The sequence below is a fragment of the Blennius ocellaris genome (assembly GCF_963422515.1).
Source record: "Blennius ocellaris genome assembly, chromosome: 8".
Taxonomy (NCBI): domain Eukaryota; kingdom Metazoa; phylum Chordata; class Actinopteri; order Blenniiformes; family Blenniidae; genus Blennius; species Blennius ocellaris.
In genome coordinates this window covers 12,807,700-12,826,429 of record NC_137657.1, presented here as the reverse complement: position 1 = coordinate 12,826,429, position 18,730 = coordinate 12,807,700, and the positions used below count along the sequence as shown (strand labels likewise).

Below are 18,730 nucleotides of genomic sequence, written 5' to 3'. Positions count from 1 at the left end.
CCCTGTCTTTCCATATTGCTGCTGCTGGAACTGTGAATTTCTCTTGGAGATCATTAAAGTATTTATCTATCTATCTATCTACTTTAAACATTTGTTGAGTAGAATTCGGAGCACTGTTTGAATTATAGATGGTTTAGCATCATATTTTCTTTATTTACTGGTGAATTATTTGTCACTGGAAATAAATATTTAGTGACAATTACATGTTATTGCCAATCTTAACAAGGCTATTGTTAGGCAGATAATGCTGCACAAAAAGTAAATAAACAGAATGTTTTCTCCTCATTTATCAAACAATGACATTAAATTCTGCTCTCATCCTGTTTCTCCTGATAAGAAAAATTAAAGTGCTGTTTCTCTAGGATATAGCCTGAGTAGTGGAGGATGTCTGGTGCGAGCGTTTTTGGTCGAGAGGTAGTGTGCAAGTCGTACAGTACCTCCTAATGGAGTGCCGAAACAGCAGCCCACCCCCACGGCACAGCCAACAGTCAGTATATCTGTGTAACCATAAGGGTTCTACTGACACAGGAAACAGAGAGGGAGAAGGAAAAACAGACGGAGAGGAGAAGGAATGAGAGGGAGAAGGAGGGATGAAAGGTGAGAGGTGGTGCGGTGGGGGGGGGGGGGGGGGGGTGGAGTTGAAGGTGATGAGGAGTGTGAGCATTGACAGAGAGGTGGGGGGGTGGAGAAGGACAGAATAGAAGATCAAAGTGGGGAGGACAGAACGGGAGGAGAGTATAGACAAGGGGAAGCAAAATGGAATAAAGTGAATAAATAGCGTTCCCTTGAAAGCGGAAAGAAAGAAAAATAAATGATAGATACACACAAGGGGACACACATGCAAGTGAGAGCAATCAGGCTTGGAGGAAGCAATTAAGCAATCAGAGGACAAACCAAGTGGTCACATCGTCCGACCGCAGCCGCTGATGGCTGGCTGGAAACTGAAAAGCTGCAGACATCAAACACCTCCAGAAATCATGACCTTGAATGACAAAACTCTGTGCCGCTTAAAAGTCAGTCGCTTCGTTGAGAAATCGTAAATGAGTTTGACAGTCATTATAGCCTGTGCCTGTTTTAAATTCATGACAGGCTTGGGACACAATATCTACTATATTATTCTTAATGTGAGAAGAAAAAAATAAAGTGTGTGAAACCCTTTTCTGCATGAAGTGATCATTAAACGTGATCTGACATCCTTCCTGGTTGCGAGTGTGAACAAAGTCAACGTGCTGAATGCGTTTCAACCGCAGGTGCGATTTCTACAGAAGCCAGAGAAGAAGGGATGTTTCAACCGTTGACAGTTGCAGGGCTATAAATAAAGATCTGTCGAATGTCCACTTTTCTCGCCTTTGACAATGTCCTTTCTTTGCCCGTGTGTCCAAATGGCAGTTATAAAGGTTCATTTCCTTTGAATGTCCAAATTTTCCCTGAAGCTGCCCATTTTTACAAAGTGCAGACTTTTGATGCCTGCCTGTTGGCTGCTTTCTTTTTTCTGGTCTGAGTTGCTTCAATCACTGTCAGAGGGAGATAGACGTTAAAGCCACTGTGCTAAAAAAACCCAACAACAATTCAGCAGCTGGAGCATCGACTCCAATATGTAAACACCCAAACCAGGCTTCCTGAAGTCCTGCTGCTAAAGCTAATAGTTGGTAATAATGTAGCCACAGCTGTACGTGTGCCATCAAAAATCTGAACACTGTTATTTGATCTGGACAACCTGGATAAATACAGCCGGCGTATCTCATTCCCGGTCCTGGAGACCCCGCGCTCTGCACATTAGAGATGTGACCCTGCTCCAATACACCTGATTCAAATTAATGAGCCATCAAAGGAGACTAATAACAAACCATTCATTCAAATCAAGTGTGGTGCAGCCGTGACACGTGGGGGCAGCAGGTCTCCCGGGATCAAGATTAAGAAACGCTGGCATCAAGAGCATCATATTTGAAGACTCGGGTCCAGTGATGATAAGAAGGTAATCTGCATGTGTAAATATGCTTCTACTTTGAATTCATCGCCAGTCTGAGGGCAGGCTGGCTGCTATTTATTATTTTGGACTGGATGATAACAGAAGCGAAGAGGGCTTCACTGAGCTGGTCATAAAGCTGACATTGCCACTGTGAATCTTGTAACACCAAATATTCAACGAAATTAGGTCTTTTTTTCCCCCCTGTGTTAAGCTGATTGTTCACACAGCTAAAACATGTGGAGGCATGGCTGCGCATGAAGATAAACGCTAAGGCATTCTGCTGTCCTTCGTGTGTGATTATGTGTTTTATGTACGTTCAGCAGCTCCCTGGATTATTGTGTGTTTTCATGTTGTATTCATTCTGCAACATATCAAATCTTAAATAGAGCAGCTCCTCTGTGTTTGCAGAGTTCCGAGGATTTCTGCAGACATATGAATTGTGCTTAAATTACCTCATCTCTCTCTACCTTTAACACAAACAGAAGTTTATATTCAAAAGGAAACGTAGAGTATTATTATTGTTGTTATTGGGATCAATATGTCAGAGGGATGGATGAATTCCTCCCTTCTCATAAAGGTAGCTCTACTTCCAGAGTTATTGTCATCTTCCATGATCCGTGGGAACAAATAACTCGCCAGCATTGTCACTAACGCTGCTTGCAAGGCAGCCCATAATAACATGCAGAATAAATGTATTTTGAAATGTAAGTAAACGCAAATGCAGTAGTTCTGACGACATCACGTCTACTGTCAGACGTCTGGGCCTGTGTTGCCTGTTGAAGGCTTTCAACAGGTTGAACATTTGTCCCATGAGGCCTCATCTGGTCCCACTGTTACACAGTTATATATGCTTATATGTGGTCTCTCTCTCTCTCTCTCTCTCTCTCTCTCTCTCTCTCTCTCTCTCACTCTCTCTCTCTCTCTGCTTTGTCCCACTGTTGTGGCTTAACAGTGATTTGTCATATCTTGTGTTGTTTGTTGTAGCCATGCAGTCAAACAGTGTATTTACACCCATTTCATGTATATGTATAACAATATTCTGAGTTCATGTTACGATAAAAATCATAATATGCTTGTTGTTGTGTTTGACTTGTCATGTTTGGTGTTTCTGTTCATGTTTTTTGGTTCCCCTGTCATTTCAGGACTTGTTTTGCTAAAACTCGTGTGTTCTTGTGTGTATCTAAGTTCATATTCTCATTATTGTTCGTTACCAGCTTGTCAAATCACAGCTTTGTCCTATGTCTACAAGTCATGTCACTTCCTTGAATCATATCGTGTGTGTTTTCTGCATTATAACGGCAATGCAAAGTTTAGTCAATATTTCATGTTTTTCCATGTCTCATATGTATGGATTCTTTTTTAAACAACAGATAAATACAGGACGGCGGGGGGGCGTGGCCGACTTGACAGAATCTCACAGATCAGTCAGACTTGTCACCTGATAAATACCGACACGTCATCACATGTCAGATGACGCCCTGACAAAGGCTGCAGTCGCAGCCGAAACATGTCAGCAAGGTAAAAAAAAAAGTTTTCTGTATTTATCTGTCATTTAAAAAGAATCCATACATATGTAGTTAGAACGACAAGATGAACATTATTCAACTATTGCAAGTCTCGTATAATTTGATCCCAGTTTGTTTATTCCTTTGCTCCATTTTTCCTTCTGCCTGATCACCCTATGTGAACGTTCTTTATTTTTGAAGACGTTCTGTAATGAAAAACCTTGATCTAATGACCAAATGACATCAGAAAGACTTTTTGGATTTTAATACAGAACATGGATTTTCACTCTGTGTTGTTACTATAAAACATGTTGCAGGATTAAAGGAAATATGTTGAAAGATGTGTAAATCCTCCCCCGGTCAGAAAAATCTCCCTTCTGGTTTTCTGACAATTGGCAATATTCGGCAAGTTTTACCTTTTGTAAATGTCAGCTGTGATGCTACGCACTGGTCTGAGTTCAGACTTAACCTCCATATACATGTTGAAAGTATGATTTCGGGAGGATAAATCTGACCACAGGCCTGCGTCTGAGCAAGCAGGGTACAACTTGCCTCCCACAGGAGCAGCGAAACAGGTGGCCACTCCCACAGCACACGCACACACCAACAGGTCCTGGTTATGGGTGCCATTCTGGGGTTAAAGGTCAAAGACACATGAATGAGGAAGCCAAGGGGAGGTGGGTGGAGATAGAGAGATTGAGAGGGCGGGGAAAAAAGGGAGACAGGGATATGGGAGGTCACTGTTAATACACATGCCAGACATAACCGTCACACTATTAATACAGTGAGACACAAAACACAGATGAGGTGCGAGGGGGCAAAACAAAACAAAGACAGGAGAAAGTGGGAGGGGAGGGGAGGGGAGGGCGCGAGCTGGCTGGGACAGAGACAGATAGGGAACAGTCAAAGGATTCCCACTGTTTTTCTTTGGCTTTGAACTTCAAACAGTAAACTTTAGAGTCGAAATTAGACAAGAATGATCAAAATCAACACTTTTAACTTTTTTTTTTGTGTGTAAGACTTAATGAAATAAATCAATAATGGTAAAAAAAAAAAAAAAAAGGAACGTATTTATTTTCAAGGTGAAAGCTATTCCTCATACCACTCCGATGACACCAACAGCTGCTTTTATAAAACATTAGCTGTGGGAACCCTGTAATTTCAACAAAAATGACAACAGAGCAAGTTAAAACATCGAAACCAAATGCATCACTTTTATTAGTGAGTTGACTGTGGTTAGTGAAGAGGCGAGAGTTATGGGTAATAGAGCCTCTTTTGGTCAGGGCCTCGGCTTACCTCATAGACGCCAGAGAAGATGGACATGAATCGACTCAGCACTGCAGCACAGATACTTGCAATGTGGACAAATGGACCCTGGAGGTGACGGGAGGATGTAATTGACACAGATGAGAGACACGCAGTGTTATCTGCACAGACACAAACTATTGTCCGTAAAAACCGAGCGTCTAAACTGGGACATGTTGTATTAGAACAGATAAATCACTGTATAATTGCTGGGTGTGACAGTTGCCCTGCTACTGTAATGGGGAAAATGAATGTACTCCTTTGCAGCGGACTTGAATAATTTGCCCCGGTCCCGTGAGATGAGGGAGGGAAGAAAAAAACATGACAGAGGATGATTTATTATCCCCCAAGCTTGGAGAAAGAGCAGATAGAGTGATAGAGGAAAGAGTGAAGAAGGGGTAGGGGACGGTAGTGAGGATGATGCTGATGAATGGAAGCTTTATCGATACGAAGAAAGGCAGAGAAAAAAAAGAGATGGAAAATGTGTGTTTACCTCTTTGCCTACTGGCATCCCGCTGCCCAGACCGGCAGTCAAGCCGATGACTTTAGCGACGAATGCCTTGAGGGTCAGATACTCTTTTAAGACAACACCTCTCAGGATGGTTTTCAGCTCAGGGATGCCTGACCCTGCACAGGAAATAGAAAGAAACAACTGAGGGGAAGGAGAAACATCTGAGTGCAAGTATTAAATACAATTAAAACAGAAGTGATGAGGCAGGTGTCTTATGACGGGGGAAAAAGACAAAAGAAGTACTGTAGGAATAATAATGAGAGAGGATAGGAGAGGCTTGACAGGTGATGGAGGGCTTACCTATGGCCTGAGGGGAAACCAGGTGACAGAAAAGGGAAGCGAACATGACAAGGATCATAGGATATGTAACCCAGGCAAGATACTGGAGAGGTACGTTGCCCTTAAGCTCTCCATGCATCCATTTGTAGGCTGAAAGACAAAAAAAAAGCAGAAACGATAAGAAAAAAAAGAGCCAGAATGTACATTACACTCAGGAATACTAGCAGTAATTAGCTGCAGCAGACACCAAAATCCTTTGTTAACAAACTGCCGATCTGACAGCTGCGCAGCCTGTGACCTTGGCCTGCGGTACCTTGTAGACTCTTGGCGCTGGCGTAGTCCATACTCCAGCTGACCAGAGCCATAGTCAGCCCCAGAAGGACCAGGAAAATCCAGTCCTCCCCCATCTTTGTCACGATGTACCGCCGCACACGGGCAAAACAATCTGGGACAGAGAGATAAAAACAAATGGTTTACCTCAGATCTATTCATCACTTGATTTAATGACCGGCAGATAGTTACTGTTACGCTGCCCGAGAGGGAATCATTCAGTGTGATCAAAAGTGCAAAGATGCAGCAAATGACAATAAAACTCAGAATAATGAGAGAAGTTAGATGGTTTTTGAAGTTCAACAGAATTGATTTTTGTCAAGATTAAGATTAAGATGCAATTAAATAATAATGAAAAAGATCTACAAATGATTCAAAGTCTCCACCTTAATGAAAATACTGAATTGATAGACATATACCTCGCGAAACTTCCTTTTTCACAGGGTTCTCGATGAAATACTTAAAAATAAATGCAATCCCTAATTGAAGATCCGTGCTGCTATTGACTTTGTCACTGTTAAAGAACAATGAGGAAATATAATAAACAACTCATCCAATGAAAAGGTAACCTTGGCTGCAAATGTACTTCTATAAAGTTAGGACGCCATTAATGTGTGTGTTTGCAGCTAAAGCTTAAAAAGATTAGATCTTTTGTTATTTAGAATGCAACTGAACAGCTTTGCTTTTTTGTTAAAATCTCAAAAAGGAGGACTTTGAACATTGTGCCTCAGTTTTGAGTGCCTATTTTGTCAAAGTTGTAAGGTCTTCACCCACAGAAGAAGATAAGAAAGCTCTCCTTTTCAAAGAGAAAATCTACTTTAATCATATTAGCTGAATTGCAAAGCTTTTCATCCACAGGGAATAATATGTCTCTATTTTCACTTGTGGAGGCTGTGGGAGGCCCCCGATGACCCCTGCAGAGTCTGAGATGTAAATGTGTCCTCTGAGTAAGGCCTGCGTGTGATAAAATGTAAATCAAAAAGTGCCACTTACGCAATAAAAATAAATAAATAAAAAAGAATAAGTGTTCAGGACAAAGCAGACAAACACTGAGAAGGTCAGACAGTTGAATCAGCAGCTGTGACGCAGCTTCAGTATTTGTTCATTCACACTTTAACCATTTCAGGGACAAGGTGGATTTTTACAGATGTTTACAAACTCCTGACTCCTCTAACTCACATGAATACGAACACAAAATACCAACAAAGAAAAGTCCAAACTAATATCTTCCAGTTCAAAAAGTTGAAATGTAGTGACACGGATTAAGAATCTATTACGTTTGTCATCTGTATGAGCGTATGCATTTAGAGGCTTCAAAAGCTGAATTTGAACTTGAAATGACTCGTTTTCTGGTCTTTTTCCTGGAATAAGATTACATTGATTCATTCAGACGCCGAGTCTTAAGAACGAAGGGGACATTAGCCCTTTTAAATCATGCAAAGTTAAAACAGATCTTGGAAATAAGCTTTCAAGCTTGGGGCAAGAAAATTAATTCAAGAACTTGACAGATGTTTGATTTCAGTGGAACTTTCTTGATTAAATACATTTTTCATGAACATGAAAAAAATAATCCCACCTTTATTATGGGAAATAAAATGTAGACAATGTGTAAATGAACCGGGTACTTGATATTGAGATTAATTGTAGTATTAATTGCAGATTTTGCCTCCGGCTGCAGACGGGGCAATTTAAGGTCTTCATGACCTCAGCGTGACTGTGGCTTTAAGCCTCGTCGGCATTAAATTCAAGTTCCTCACGAAGCCTAATTAAACCATAGCACTCTCTCATATTTAATAAGCTCATCACGTTGCGTGTAAAATTATAACTTGCAAAGTAAAGAGAAACTGAAACGTGTCACGTAAATATTTTCTGTTCTGCAAAGTCGGCGAATAAAACAAAAATTGCTTGGATGGTTAGGTCACCTTGGCATTTGGAGTAGGGCCGAGGCTTCTTGGTGGAGGAAACGTGGCTGTGATGTGACTCCAGGGTCACGGCTTGGTGTTGATGATGATGATGAGCATGCCGCCGGCCGGGGCCTCTGCGGCCTGTCGCCGCGGCGCCATCCCCTGCCTGTCGCCTCCATTGTCTCTCTGTCAGCAAGCGGGCGGCTTCCCGACGGGCGAAGTTTCCCAGCTGCTCCCTGTATTCACCGTACAGCTGTGAGAGAGAGCAAGAGAGGGAGGAGGAACGCACTGATGACCACACGTTTGATAATGTGACGTTTCTCGGGCCTGCAAAAAAGGGGGTGAAACAAGATGTTGGACACGAAAGAAGTCGAGACAGGGAGGAAAGAGAAGGGGAAAATACCTCTGACAACTGAGACCTGGGAGAAGGATAGAACTAGATCCTGTGCAAGGAGTCTTGAGATAACGAGAAAGAGATGGGGAATGTGCGGCGTGTGTGTAAGGGATACACACCAACCCGAGTACCCCGGCGGACAGAAATAGACAAAACGGGCATAGGGATCGGAAAAACCCCTCCCTGAGTGGAAGCAGGAGCTGGAGAGGAGCCAGAGGAGGAGATCCTGGAAGAGAGGACATTCCACATCTTCCCCTTCCGGCGAGCAGCGCGCTTTACACCTGACCCGCAGCCAAACACACACACACACACACACACACATACACCCACACACACACACACACATGTACGCGCTGGTCAGAAAACATGACACCTCACGGTCAGCTTGCACTCGTTAAAACCGTGGAAGCTGTAAAATACTGCAGATGCAGGTGCAGTGACGACGTGCAACCGAAACCTACGGATCACATGCATCCCACCACACACCCAAGCAGGAGGGAGAGCTGGCTGCCGCGCATTTCTGTCTCATGTTCACACCGGAAAGGAGAGCTGACACATCCAACCGTGAGGCCCCACCAGGACCAAAGCTCTGTAAAGTGCACGTAATGATGGTCTGAAGTGGTAAAAATGAAGGTGAAACAGCAACTTACAAAGACATTCGCTTAAAAAAAAAAACAACCCAGAACTTTATGACGGGAACAAATGAGCTTAATCTATCATGTAGCGATTTGCAGGGGGAAAAAGAAAAACACAGCAAAACACCAGCTTTATACAACCACTCCATTGAAATACATGACTCACTACAACCACATGACAAAGTGACTGATATAGAAGTTTATAATTAATACATGAATACGCCACATAGCAGGTGGCCATGCAGTTACTGCAAGAGGCTTTTCAAAACCTTTGATGCCTCTAAATCACCTAGCTGGTTTATTTTAAATCTCGCCAAACACAACCAGCCACATACTGTTATTCAGAACAACGCTGCACCACGAGCAGCTTCTAATCCCAGTCCTGTCTGTGCGAGACTCCAGTGAACAGCCGAGCAGCGAGGTGTCACAGAAAGTAATGAAAATCACTTTTATTTATGTGATATCCTCCAGGCCTCTGGTTGAAAATATTTTGGCTTACAGGCACAATAACAGTGTTTTATGTCGAGTTTAAATCACAGGAAGCACAAGGAAGTCAATAATCTCTTCTCTCACTGAGAAACTTTGACTTGTCCATGTTTTTGCCGTCATCATTTGTTTATTTCTTCAACAGAGATTAGAGAATGCATGTGTTTGGATCATCCATATCTCCCCAAAATACAGTCATGGGCAGCTGGAGTCCATTCCAGCTGACTATGGACAAAGACAGACCGTCACCCTATTTTTCAAAACAGCCATTTAGCCTCAAGGATATCGTTTTTAAATTTTGGGAGAAAACCAGAGGAGCCACACCTGAAGGCCCAAGAGCCACACCTGGACGCCAACCAGCAACAAGCTCACAATTATGTAACTTGATAAAGTGCTCACCACCTATAAAGTTCAGTTCTGCTAAAATCATAGTTCAAATATTCAAAATCTGAGTTTAGACTGAGATGTTTTTATTGTAACTCTGCATCGCGAAATATAAAGTTGTGCATCATTTTACTTCAGGTGACGGAAAAGAAATGACAAATTTGACAAACACCACGAGCTGGAAGTCGCTAGAAAGCTTATATTTTTAGAATCTATGTGTTTCCGTCAATTACATAATGTGTTGATTAAGAACATTGTTTCTTTTCCTCAGCGTCCTTCAGTCTTACTGAGGAAAAACAATGTTGAATTTATTCTTATTTTTCCTGCATCACTTGAGAATCAACAGAAACAATAGAGTTCGCTATCAATTCTGCATCTATTGTATAACTTTTTGTAGGTTTAAATCAGCTGTTTATGTTTGCTATCATAAGTCTGTAACTCATTTTCCTGTCACGTTATGAGCTTGTATGAAATATCCTTTGACTACAATACAATGACAGGAAGAAAAAAAAATCATATTATATGTGGCCTATTAAGTAAATGTGAAAGAAAATCATGTATCTACTATTTTTGTTTAATTAAGAAACAATTCAGATGAGCTATAAATGGCTTAGACTGTGAATGTGCGAAGATGCATTGACAAAAGCAAGAAACAACATAAAATCCAAAACGGGAAGAGTAATGTGTAATAAAGTCTTGACAGAAGAATAATTATTAAAAAAAACAAAAAACAAAAACATCCCTGTACGTGGACGGAGCCTTTTGCTCCTGGTGTCTTTACCTGTTCCTCATCAGAAGTCAGTAGCATGATGCTGCAGCAGCTCCGTCTGTGTTCTGTCTCCGGTCCCACAGTGCAGACGACCACTTGCATCACCGCTGCACTACACATTAACACCAAAGCACCCATCCATCAACATCATCAAACAGCTGCCGGCACCACAGGCGCCATCAAAACCAGGGACGGCAACTACAGAAACCTGTTCACTGTTCACAGGTGGAGGGAAAGAAACGTCACTTTAGCTCACAAGCTCCACGGCGACAAAAGGGGAAAATAACACCGCAGTCAAGTGTTCTCTGGGTTTTATTTATTTATTTATATTTATACATATGCTGTTTTATTTCTGTAAAACTACACAGGAGCAGCATCTTCTCTGTTGTGTCAATTTTTGACAGTCAGTTTAATAGAAATTGGATTTTTTTTTTTAAACGCCATTTATAAATATATATTCTTAATAAACTTGACTACTTGATACCAACTGTGTGCTATCAGGGTGACTCAGTGACATTTAATGGCTCCCCATGGTCATTGTGATCCTGGCAGAATCAATGTAGGACAGAAAGTCAGAAAATATTTGGAAAGGTGAATAAAATAATCAAAGAACAGTGAACAAAAGAGGCTTTTGTAGATGGGTATGCTTGTAAAATAACATGTTTAGGCCATTTTCATGCATAAACAAGTGATGAGTTTGTCAATTTACCCCATATTTGTTCAATTAATATGAGGTGGTAACCAGGAATATTCAATCGTCAACTTTCCAGAGACATTCAGCTCGTAACCAGTCGGATTATTCAACTGTAGAGCGATTCAAACAAGCAATTGAAATGAGAAACTTCTAAATGCGACAAATCAACATTAAAACATGTTTCATTCTATGCCATGTTGAACACTGAACTCCAAGTTAACATTCCCTCTGTTTACCTTCAGCTGTAGATTTTTATTATTTCTCCTTGTCAACACTGATATAAGCTCATATCACTGTGATCTTAGGCAGCTGGAAAGCAGCAGTGTGGTAGCAGCTAATGAAGATGAAGCTTTGAACTGTTATAGTAAATAAACCAGCCTCAGAAAGTCTTATTGGATCAACTGTTTTCACCTCAATGCCTTCGACAATTTCAATGATTTCAAACTACGACCACACATGACGATCTTAATGGACTATGTGCACGCAAAAGACAACATGCTCCTTTTCATTCCATGTATGCTTTATGTGATAAATGAAAAATAAAACTTTTGAATCTTGTTTTCCTTGAATTTCAGCTTCTTTTGTTGCATATTGTCCTGTAAAGTTTTTCCTTTATAGACACATATAAGCACCTTATATTCTAATTCAAACAATGCATATCTTAAGTAATGGGCAATAAATCCCTGGATAATAAATCCCTGAATAATAAAGTCAGATGCAAATTGTTAAAACAAAAAAACAATCTCTATTGTATGAATCACTTGGAACGTGACTTAGCTGCTGTGTTTTGAAAAATGTATGATAAAACATGTAAGTGCCCAAACAAGTCAAACAGAGTGACATACCTTTAAAATAATCACTTTGAACTCGTATATTTAAAACTGAAGTTAAAATGCTCTGGCTGTTACAAGCAGTAAGAGAAACAAAACACAGACCTCTGGACAAGCGTTTTATGTGATAGTGTGAGAAAATCACAGAAAACAGTGATTTATTCATTCCAGGGCGACTTTGCTGATTTCATCCCTCAGACCTTGTGTTTACATTGTGTCACTGTGCGACCTTGTTCATCCATTACACCGTGACACACAACAAGGCCCTAAAATGACATCAGTTGCACAACTTTCACACGCTTTTGAACTGTCACTGCCTTTGTCTGACTCTCCAAATGTGGAATGACCTTCCCACTCCCAGTCAAGAGCACGAGGATCCACCCCCCACTTTCTCCGCTCCTCTTCCTCCTCTGCACGCGCTAATTTACTCTCAGCAAGATCCCCGGCCTCCCCTCGTGGCTCTTATTATTTTCATGCACTTTTCTTTCTTTAATCTCTCCACGGACACATAAAAGTAGCGAGCCGTTACTGTACAGCTCTGACACGCACACCTCTCATTATTAGCTCCTTGAGCGAGAGAGAGCTCTTGTAGGAAGTCGAGCTTCTGCAGTTGTGCTTATTGCAAGTCTCGCGGGACAAAGGAAATGTAAAAAAAAAAGTAAGCTATTCCTCCGTTGGCTTTGTCGGGAATAAAAGCCCGTGTTTATATTATGCCTGTGACATGTTCGCGGCTTTGAATTCGTTCATGGTTCCCTATCCATGAGCCGGCTTCGCCAAGGTGATACAAAGTGCAAAACACAAGAAACTCAAAGAGGTGAGGAAGAACTTCAAGTGTAAATAACAACAGGATCTGATGTGCGGCGGGGGGGAAAGAAGGGAGAGAGCTTCAGTCACAGCGAGAGCTGTTAATAGATGCAGAGGTTGAAGGGCAGTGTGACATTGAGAGTTAATTAAAAAAATAATAGCATATTCCTGCACTCCTCGTGAGGGAGAGCCAGCACTGCATATTCATAAATATCAGTGTGTGTGTTTTTGCAGCTGGTGAACTTTGTGTTTGTGTGTTTACAAGTGTGCCTAATAAAAAAAGTGTCTCGTGTATGTGCGTGCGCACGCGTGTGCGTGTGAGGCCTTACAACAATACAGCTCTGTCCTGTGGCACAAGGTTAATGATAAAATCTGACCCGCTCACTGATGGACAGATCAGGAGATTACGCCCCCTAGACACACACACACACACACGCACACACACACACACACACACACACACACACACACACACACACACACACACACACACACACACACACACACACACTCCCACACACACTCCCACACACACAGGCCAGACAACGCGACGCACACACATTCCTCGAATGCGGGCCTCAATATGCATACACTAATTAACCAGCACAAAAACAGTTCCTTGCCTCATCCAAACACAGTAAAAGCTGTCACGTTCTAATTAAAGCAAATCGACGAGAGCCAGGAGAAAATAAACAAACAACGTCTCACGCAGTAGTCCGCAGTTCAACTTGACATCGTGTCATTTAGGAATTTCAAATACCGGGTTTTCGTGGAGACTATTCAATTTGGCAGATGAAATTCAAACCGTACGATTGCAGATAAATAGCCAGAGGCCAGAATGAGATGACTGTACTTTTTGCACTTATTACATTAAATTAATTACTTCTCTTAGAAAAGGAAGAAAAAAAACAACTTTTGTATGAAAACATTTGAATATACAGCAAATTAATTCTTACCAGAAACTGATCTATATTCAAAACAGTCTCAAATGTGTTGATCCGCTCCTCCATCTTTTCAGCCGTTCCTCCTCAAACTCACTGCTCACGTTCCTCCTGTCCTGGACAGCAAGACTTTCTATGAAGTCTCTCTCTCTGGACGTCTGTGTCTTGCATCTGCCCTTTCCTGTCCTTGCCAGTGTGATGGACATGAGACTGTACCTGGTACCTGCTTCTATGCACACCTCATTTCCAGGTATGGTCAGAGACACACACACACACACACACACACACACACACACACACACACACACACACACACACACACACACACACACACACACACACACACACACACACACACACACACACACACACACACACACACACACACACACACACACACAGACGGTAAAGCAGCAGAGGTTAGTGCAGACACTTGAGGCCTGACAATAAAGTGTCAGCAGCTCTTAATTCAGAGGGGCAGTTTCCCATTCAGAGGCCGATCCAGCAGATTCCAGCGGCCGGATCATAAATGATAGCAGAGCAGCAGGGCACCAGCTTAAAGCATGAAAATAATACGTGCTGACTGAGAGGGCACTGTAGCCACATTAACATTGTGTGGAACAGCCAGGATAATGCTATACTGTACTTTAAGTGCCATGAGCATATTTGACATGCTCCCCCAAATCCTGCCTGGGCTCTGCTTCAGTATAATCTATCAGGCTTTCTATTTTTGTCATTTGGCTGACATTTGTTTTGTGCAGAAGTATCTTTTTGGGACATAATCCTAAAATGTGATTACTAAAGATACAAGTATCATCATACCGTTTAAACAGCAGGTATTGACCACTGAAGTGGATAATTCAAGCTATCAAACGCGTGTCTGTGGATTTCTTTGTGGGCAAACAGTTAACACTGTTTTAAGTCCTTATTTAGCCAAGCCACTCTCCAAGTGTGGGACCAGAACTGGGTCGCTATCTGTTGTTCTGATGTGACCCAGTAGTTCTCCAGTGATTTGTGGCTCCTCTGAGGACCAGAAAGCTGCTGGATTTTCATCTCTCCAGGAAGCTTCTGCAGACCGGGGAAACAGGGCCAGCACCCGTCTGTTCGGTGGGCTGCTGTCTTTTATACATACCTGTGCTGGTATCGGATATTTCATTGTCAGTGACTACCGCTGGCCTTGAATTTGGAGCAGTGCCGTCTGTATTTGTAAAGGAGTGTTTCAGTGCCTTTCGCATGGTGCATGCTGGGAAAAGTTCCAAACCTCCTTCTGCGAATGAGTAGGTGCACAAAAAGGATGAATGGAAGCAGCTTTCAATCAAAAGCCTCTCCGGAGAAGTTTCTAAACATTTCCCTGCTCCTAACCTGCCTTTATTCGCTTCATGAGCTTCTGTCAGCTTCACCCTGTGCATATGTTGAGTGTTCAGTATTCTGAGTGTTTCATAACTTTATTCAAGGTCAGATCTGGAGAGCACAGACATGTAGAGCCATGCAACAAAGGCCCTCAGTGCAGTGAGTTCAATCCTTGAACCAGTGCCAGACATTATGTACTTTATTAATCATGTCACTATTCAAGTCTCCAGTGGGGACGGTACTTGTTGAAGAAATTGCTTGAACTAGGAGTTCCTTTTCAGATGCTGCCTCTCACAGAAATTCTTTAGTTACTTGTGATCCTTGCTCAGGTGTCTACGACCTACGGCTGTGGAACTGCACGACTATTCAGTCTCTGTATAGAAGCTCCCTTATGGCATTCATAAGGTTATGTTTTATTTAGATATATATTCTTTCTTTTCCCTGAACATGTGACTCACAAAATACAAAACAAGAAACAGGCTCCCAGAAGGAATGAACAAAAACAAGTGTCCAAAAAAGAGAAGTTTAAACAGTTGTTTTTGTTACACAGCAGATGATCTTTCAGAGGGACTCTCGTCGTGTAGTTTGAGGTAATAAACTGCGACGTTCTAAGAAAACTTTCAGTACTTTGCTTTCTAAATGTGTTACACTCTGTGGCCTGGCCATTGTCTTTGGCTGCAGTGGATTAATGTTAATTTGTCAACCCTAACTCTCAGTTAGGGTGATATGGAAGAGCCAAACACGTCTAAGTTTAAAATCCATTGATCCATCTTCTGTACTGCTTTATCCTGTGCAGGTTTGCAGGGCGCTGGAGCCGACCCCCGGCTAACAGAGAGGGCAGAACACACCCTGAACAGCTCGTCAGTCCTTCACAGGCGAAAGAGAGACAGAGGTGTGTCGCAAAATTACAGTACAGTTGAAGCCGTAGTAATATTTTTGTGTTTAATGAGCGGGACCTTCGGAGTAACATGGGGTCATGGGAGTGATGCTGTGGCCCCCACGGAGCCCCGATCGCAACATAATCAAGTCTCTCTAAGTTTACATGAATAGACAGAAGGATCTAAATCAGACTATACACAGAAGATCTGTTCACCAAGACGTTTTAAAACAACCTCAATGCACAAGAACTGTGTGGGTGTGCTGAGAAGTACTGATGCTGCTTTGGAGGCAAAGAGCAGCCGAACAAAATACTGATTTCCATAAATTCATCATCAGCCAATTCATTTAAATATTGAATTTTTTACAGCACCACTCAAATTCAGTTTTGCTGTAAAGGGCAAAAGAAGCCTTATTTGGTGGTGGAATTTGCAGAGGCCTCTCTGTTGTCCAAAAACAACCCACAGTACAGGTGATTTCTGCGTCACGACAGTCAAAGTGTTTTTATGTTTTCACATTCAAATCTGTGTGAAAGCATCAACATTCATTGAAAACCTTTTCACTTCCACTGATTTCCATGTCATCTCACCTGTGCTTGAACTCCGACGGCAGACTTTCACCTGTCTCCCTCACGCTTGCCCCTCAAACTTTCCCTCTCACCACCACCCTCCCCCCCCACCCCCCCACCCCCAACCTCTGAGGTGAAACCTTACTCGTGGATAAATTTAGCAGCGGTGTGACCCAATGTTCACTGACACACTTCCCCGCACCTCTCTCTGCCTTTCTCTCCCCCTCTCTCTCTCTCTCTCTCTCTCTCTCTCTCTCTCTCTCTCTCTCTCTCTCTCTCTCTCTCGCTAGTTGTCCCCCCCTTTCGGCCGACCTCTCCCGGGAGACTTGTTGTCCAGACAGATGGAGAACTTTAGCCTTTACGCAAAACAATGACGAGTTATTGACACTATTCACCACTGTGATGTTTGATCTCGAAGCTGTTGATGTAAGGGCCGATCATTTAATTACGACAATATAACTCGCCCTACATGTGAACAGACCTTTCCTGTGACTGCGTATCGCATGAAGTTTAATGGCTTAATCGTCTACGTCGCGGCCATTCCAGTCTGCAAGACATTTGGCAGGTGAACATTATCCCTTTTAGTAGCCTGTAACATTTGAGACTTATAAGATCTATTTCATCGCTGTTGACGTTATCGCAGATCGAGACCGGTCTCCTCACACAACCTTGTTTTTGAGCACATCCATCATATAAATTGTAACACACACCCGGCTATATCAAACAGACAGCCGGTGTTTGTGTGTGTGTGTGTGTGTGTGTGTGTGTGTGTGTGTGTGTGTGTGTGTGTGCGCGCGTGTGTTTGCATACACAAACGTTTATCTGTTCTCGCCACCCTGCTGGAGTGTGTCTATCAGCACAACACGAGTCCACAGAGGGAGCTTCCTCTTTGTTAAGGTCGGAGGTCGACAGCAGTTGTGGTACTTGGAGGCGATTAACAAAACTTTACACGGAGTTAATTTGGAGGGCAAAAGACTTCCAGACTCCAGGGTGTCACGTCAACTAAAACTCATTGAAAGCTGTTTAGAGTTTCACCTTTAAAAAAAAACCAAACAAACAAACAAAAAAGCATCATTATCATGATCATCTATGGAACTATGTACGGTTAGGAACTAATTATTCGTGATGTGCTGATTTAATCAAGTATACCTATAGTTATGTTGCTTCAGTTAAGATCAATAATAAGTAAAAGTACTGTTGTAGGAAAAGACTAAAAATACTAAGTGGGATTTCTCATCATATTTAATATTTGATTGTTTTTATTTATTTTCATACAGATAAACAGACTTTGGTGAACAAATATATATATATATATATATATATATATATATATATATATATATATATATATATATATATATATATATGAATAAGGATTTATAGTCCAAAAGTAGCAAAGTAGGTCCCATGATGTAAACTGTAAAAGTATGAGTAAAATCCCACACATTATAAAGACTTCATAAAAGTCTAGCTAACTAATAATGCTTAACAGTAATCTGAGTTTATTATGAATAAATATGAACTCAAACTTTAAACTGAGTGTTCAGTTCAATTATTTCCCTACAAATTAGCATGAATTACACAGTTCTTCGTGGAAAATCAACTATAGGAATAATTAGTATGTCAATATTCCCCATTCTGTAATTCTCCTTAAATTCAGTTCTTATATTAATTACTCATTTTGTTCAAGTGGCCTAATTTTCTGCCTGAACATGTGAAATCCTGTAATGTAAAGACTGAATCGTTAAAGCGCTTTAAATCACAATTAAAGGCTCCAACAAATCAGTGTAAAGCAGGTTTCGGTCTGCAACATAAAATGTATGAAATATGTAAGACTTATTTTTTTTTTTAGCCGGGTTTTAACCTTGTGCTGGGAGCAACTCCATCATGTCATGCGTCAGCTTCCGTCTGACTCATCGAGCCTAAAAGACTCGGCGCTGCCGGCAGCTCTTCATCAATACGTGAATCCTATAAGTACCGTCTATTAACAGCTCTCCATGTAAACTTCTCAAATCGTCCAAGGCTCCAGTTTCCTGTCTCCTGCATGCAAATGCTGTCGCAGCATTCACACCTGAGAGCAGAGCAACTTTCCAGAGACATTCAGCTCGTAACCAGTGTGATTAACACGGATTTCTTATTTATATCTGACCTGTGGGACCCCGAGCGGGAGAAGGAGGGCCACGGTTTAGCGATTCG

At 41.8% G+C, this 18,730-nt stretch overlaps 1 protein-coding gene across 1 annotated transcript in view; it reads right to left on the bottom strand.

The window, feature by feature from the left end:
• The window catches only part of LOC308133454 (chloride channel protein 1-like), a 31,399-nt gene that overhangs the window by 11,147 nt on the left and 1,522 nt on the right, over window positions 1-18,730 (bottom strand). Inside the window, exons 2-7 of the mRNA XM_080500826.1 lie at window positions 7,822-8,056; window positions 5,883-6,014; window positions 5,591-5,719; window positions 5,273-5,406; window positions 4,771-4,848; window positions 438-516 (exon numbers count right to left, since the gene is read on the bottom strand). Of these exons, the coding sequence (XP_080356952.1) occupies window positions 438-516; window positions 4,771-4,848; window positions 5,273-5,406; window positions 5,591-5,719; window positions 5,883-6,014; window positions 7,822-8,056 (787 nt within the window). The remainder of the gene's footprint in view (window positions 1-437; window positions 517-4,770; window positions 4,849-5,272; window positions 5,407-5,590; window positions 5,720-5,882; window positions 6,015-7,821; window positions 8,057-18,730) is intronic.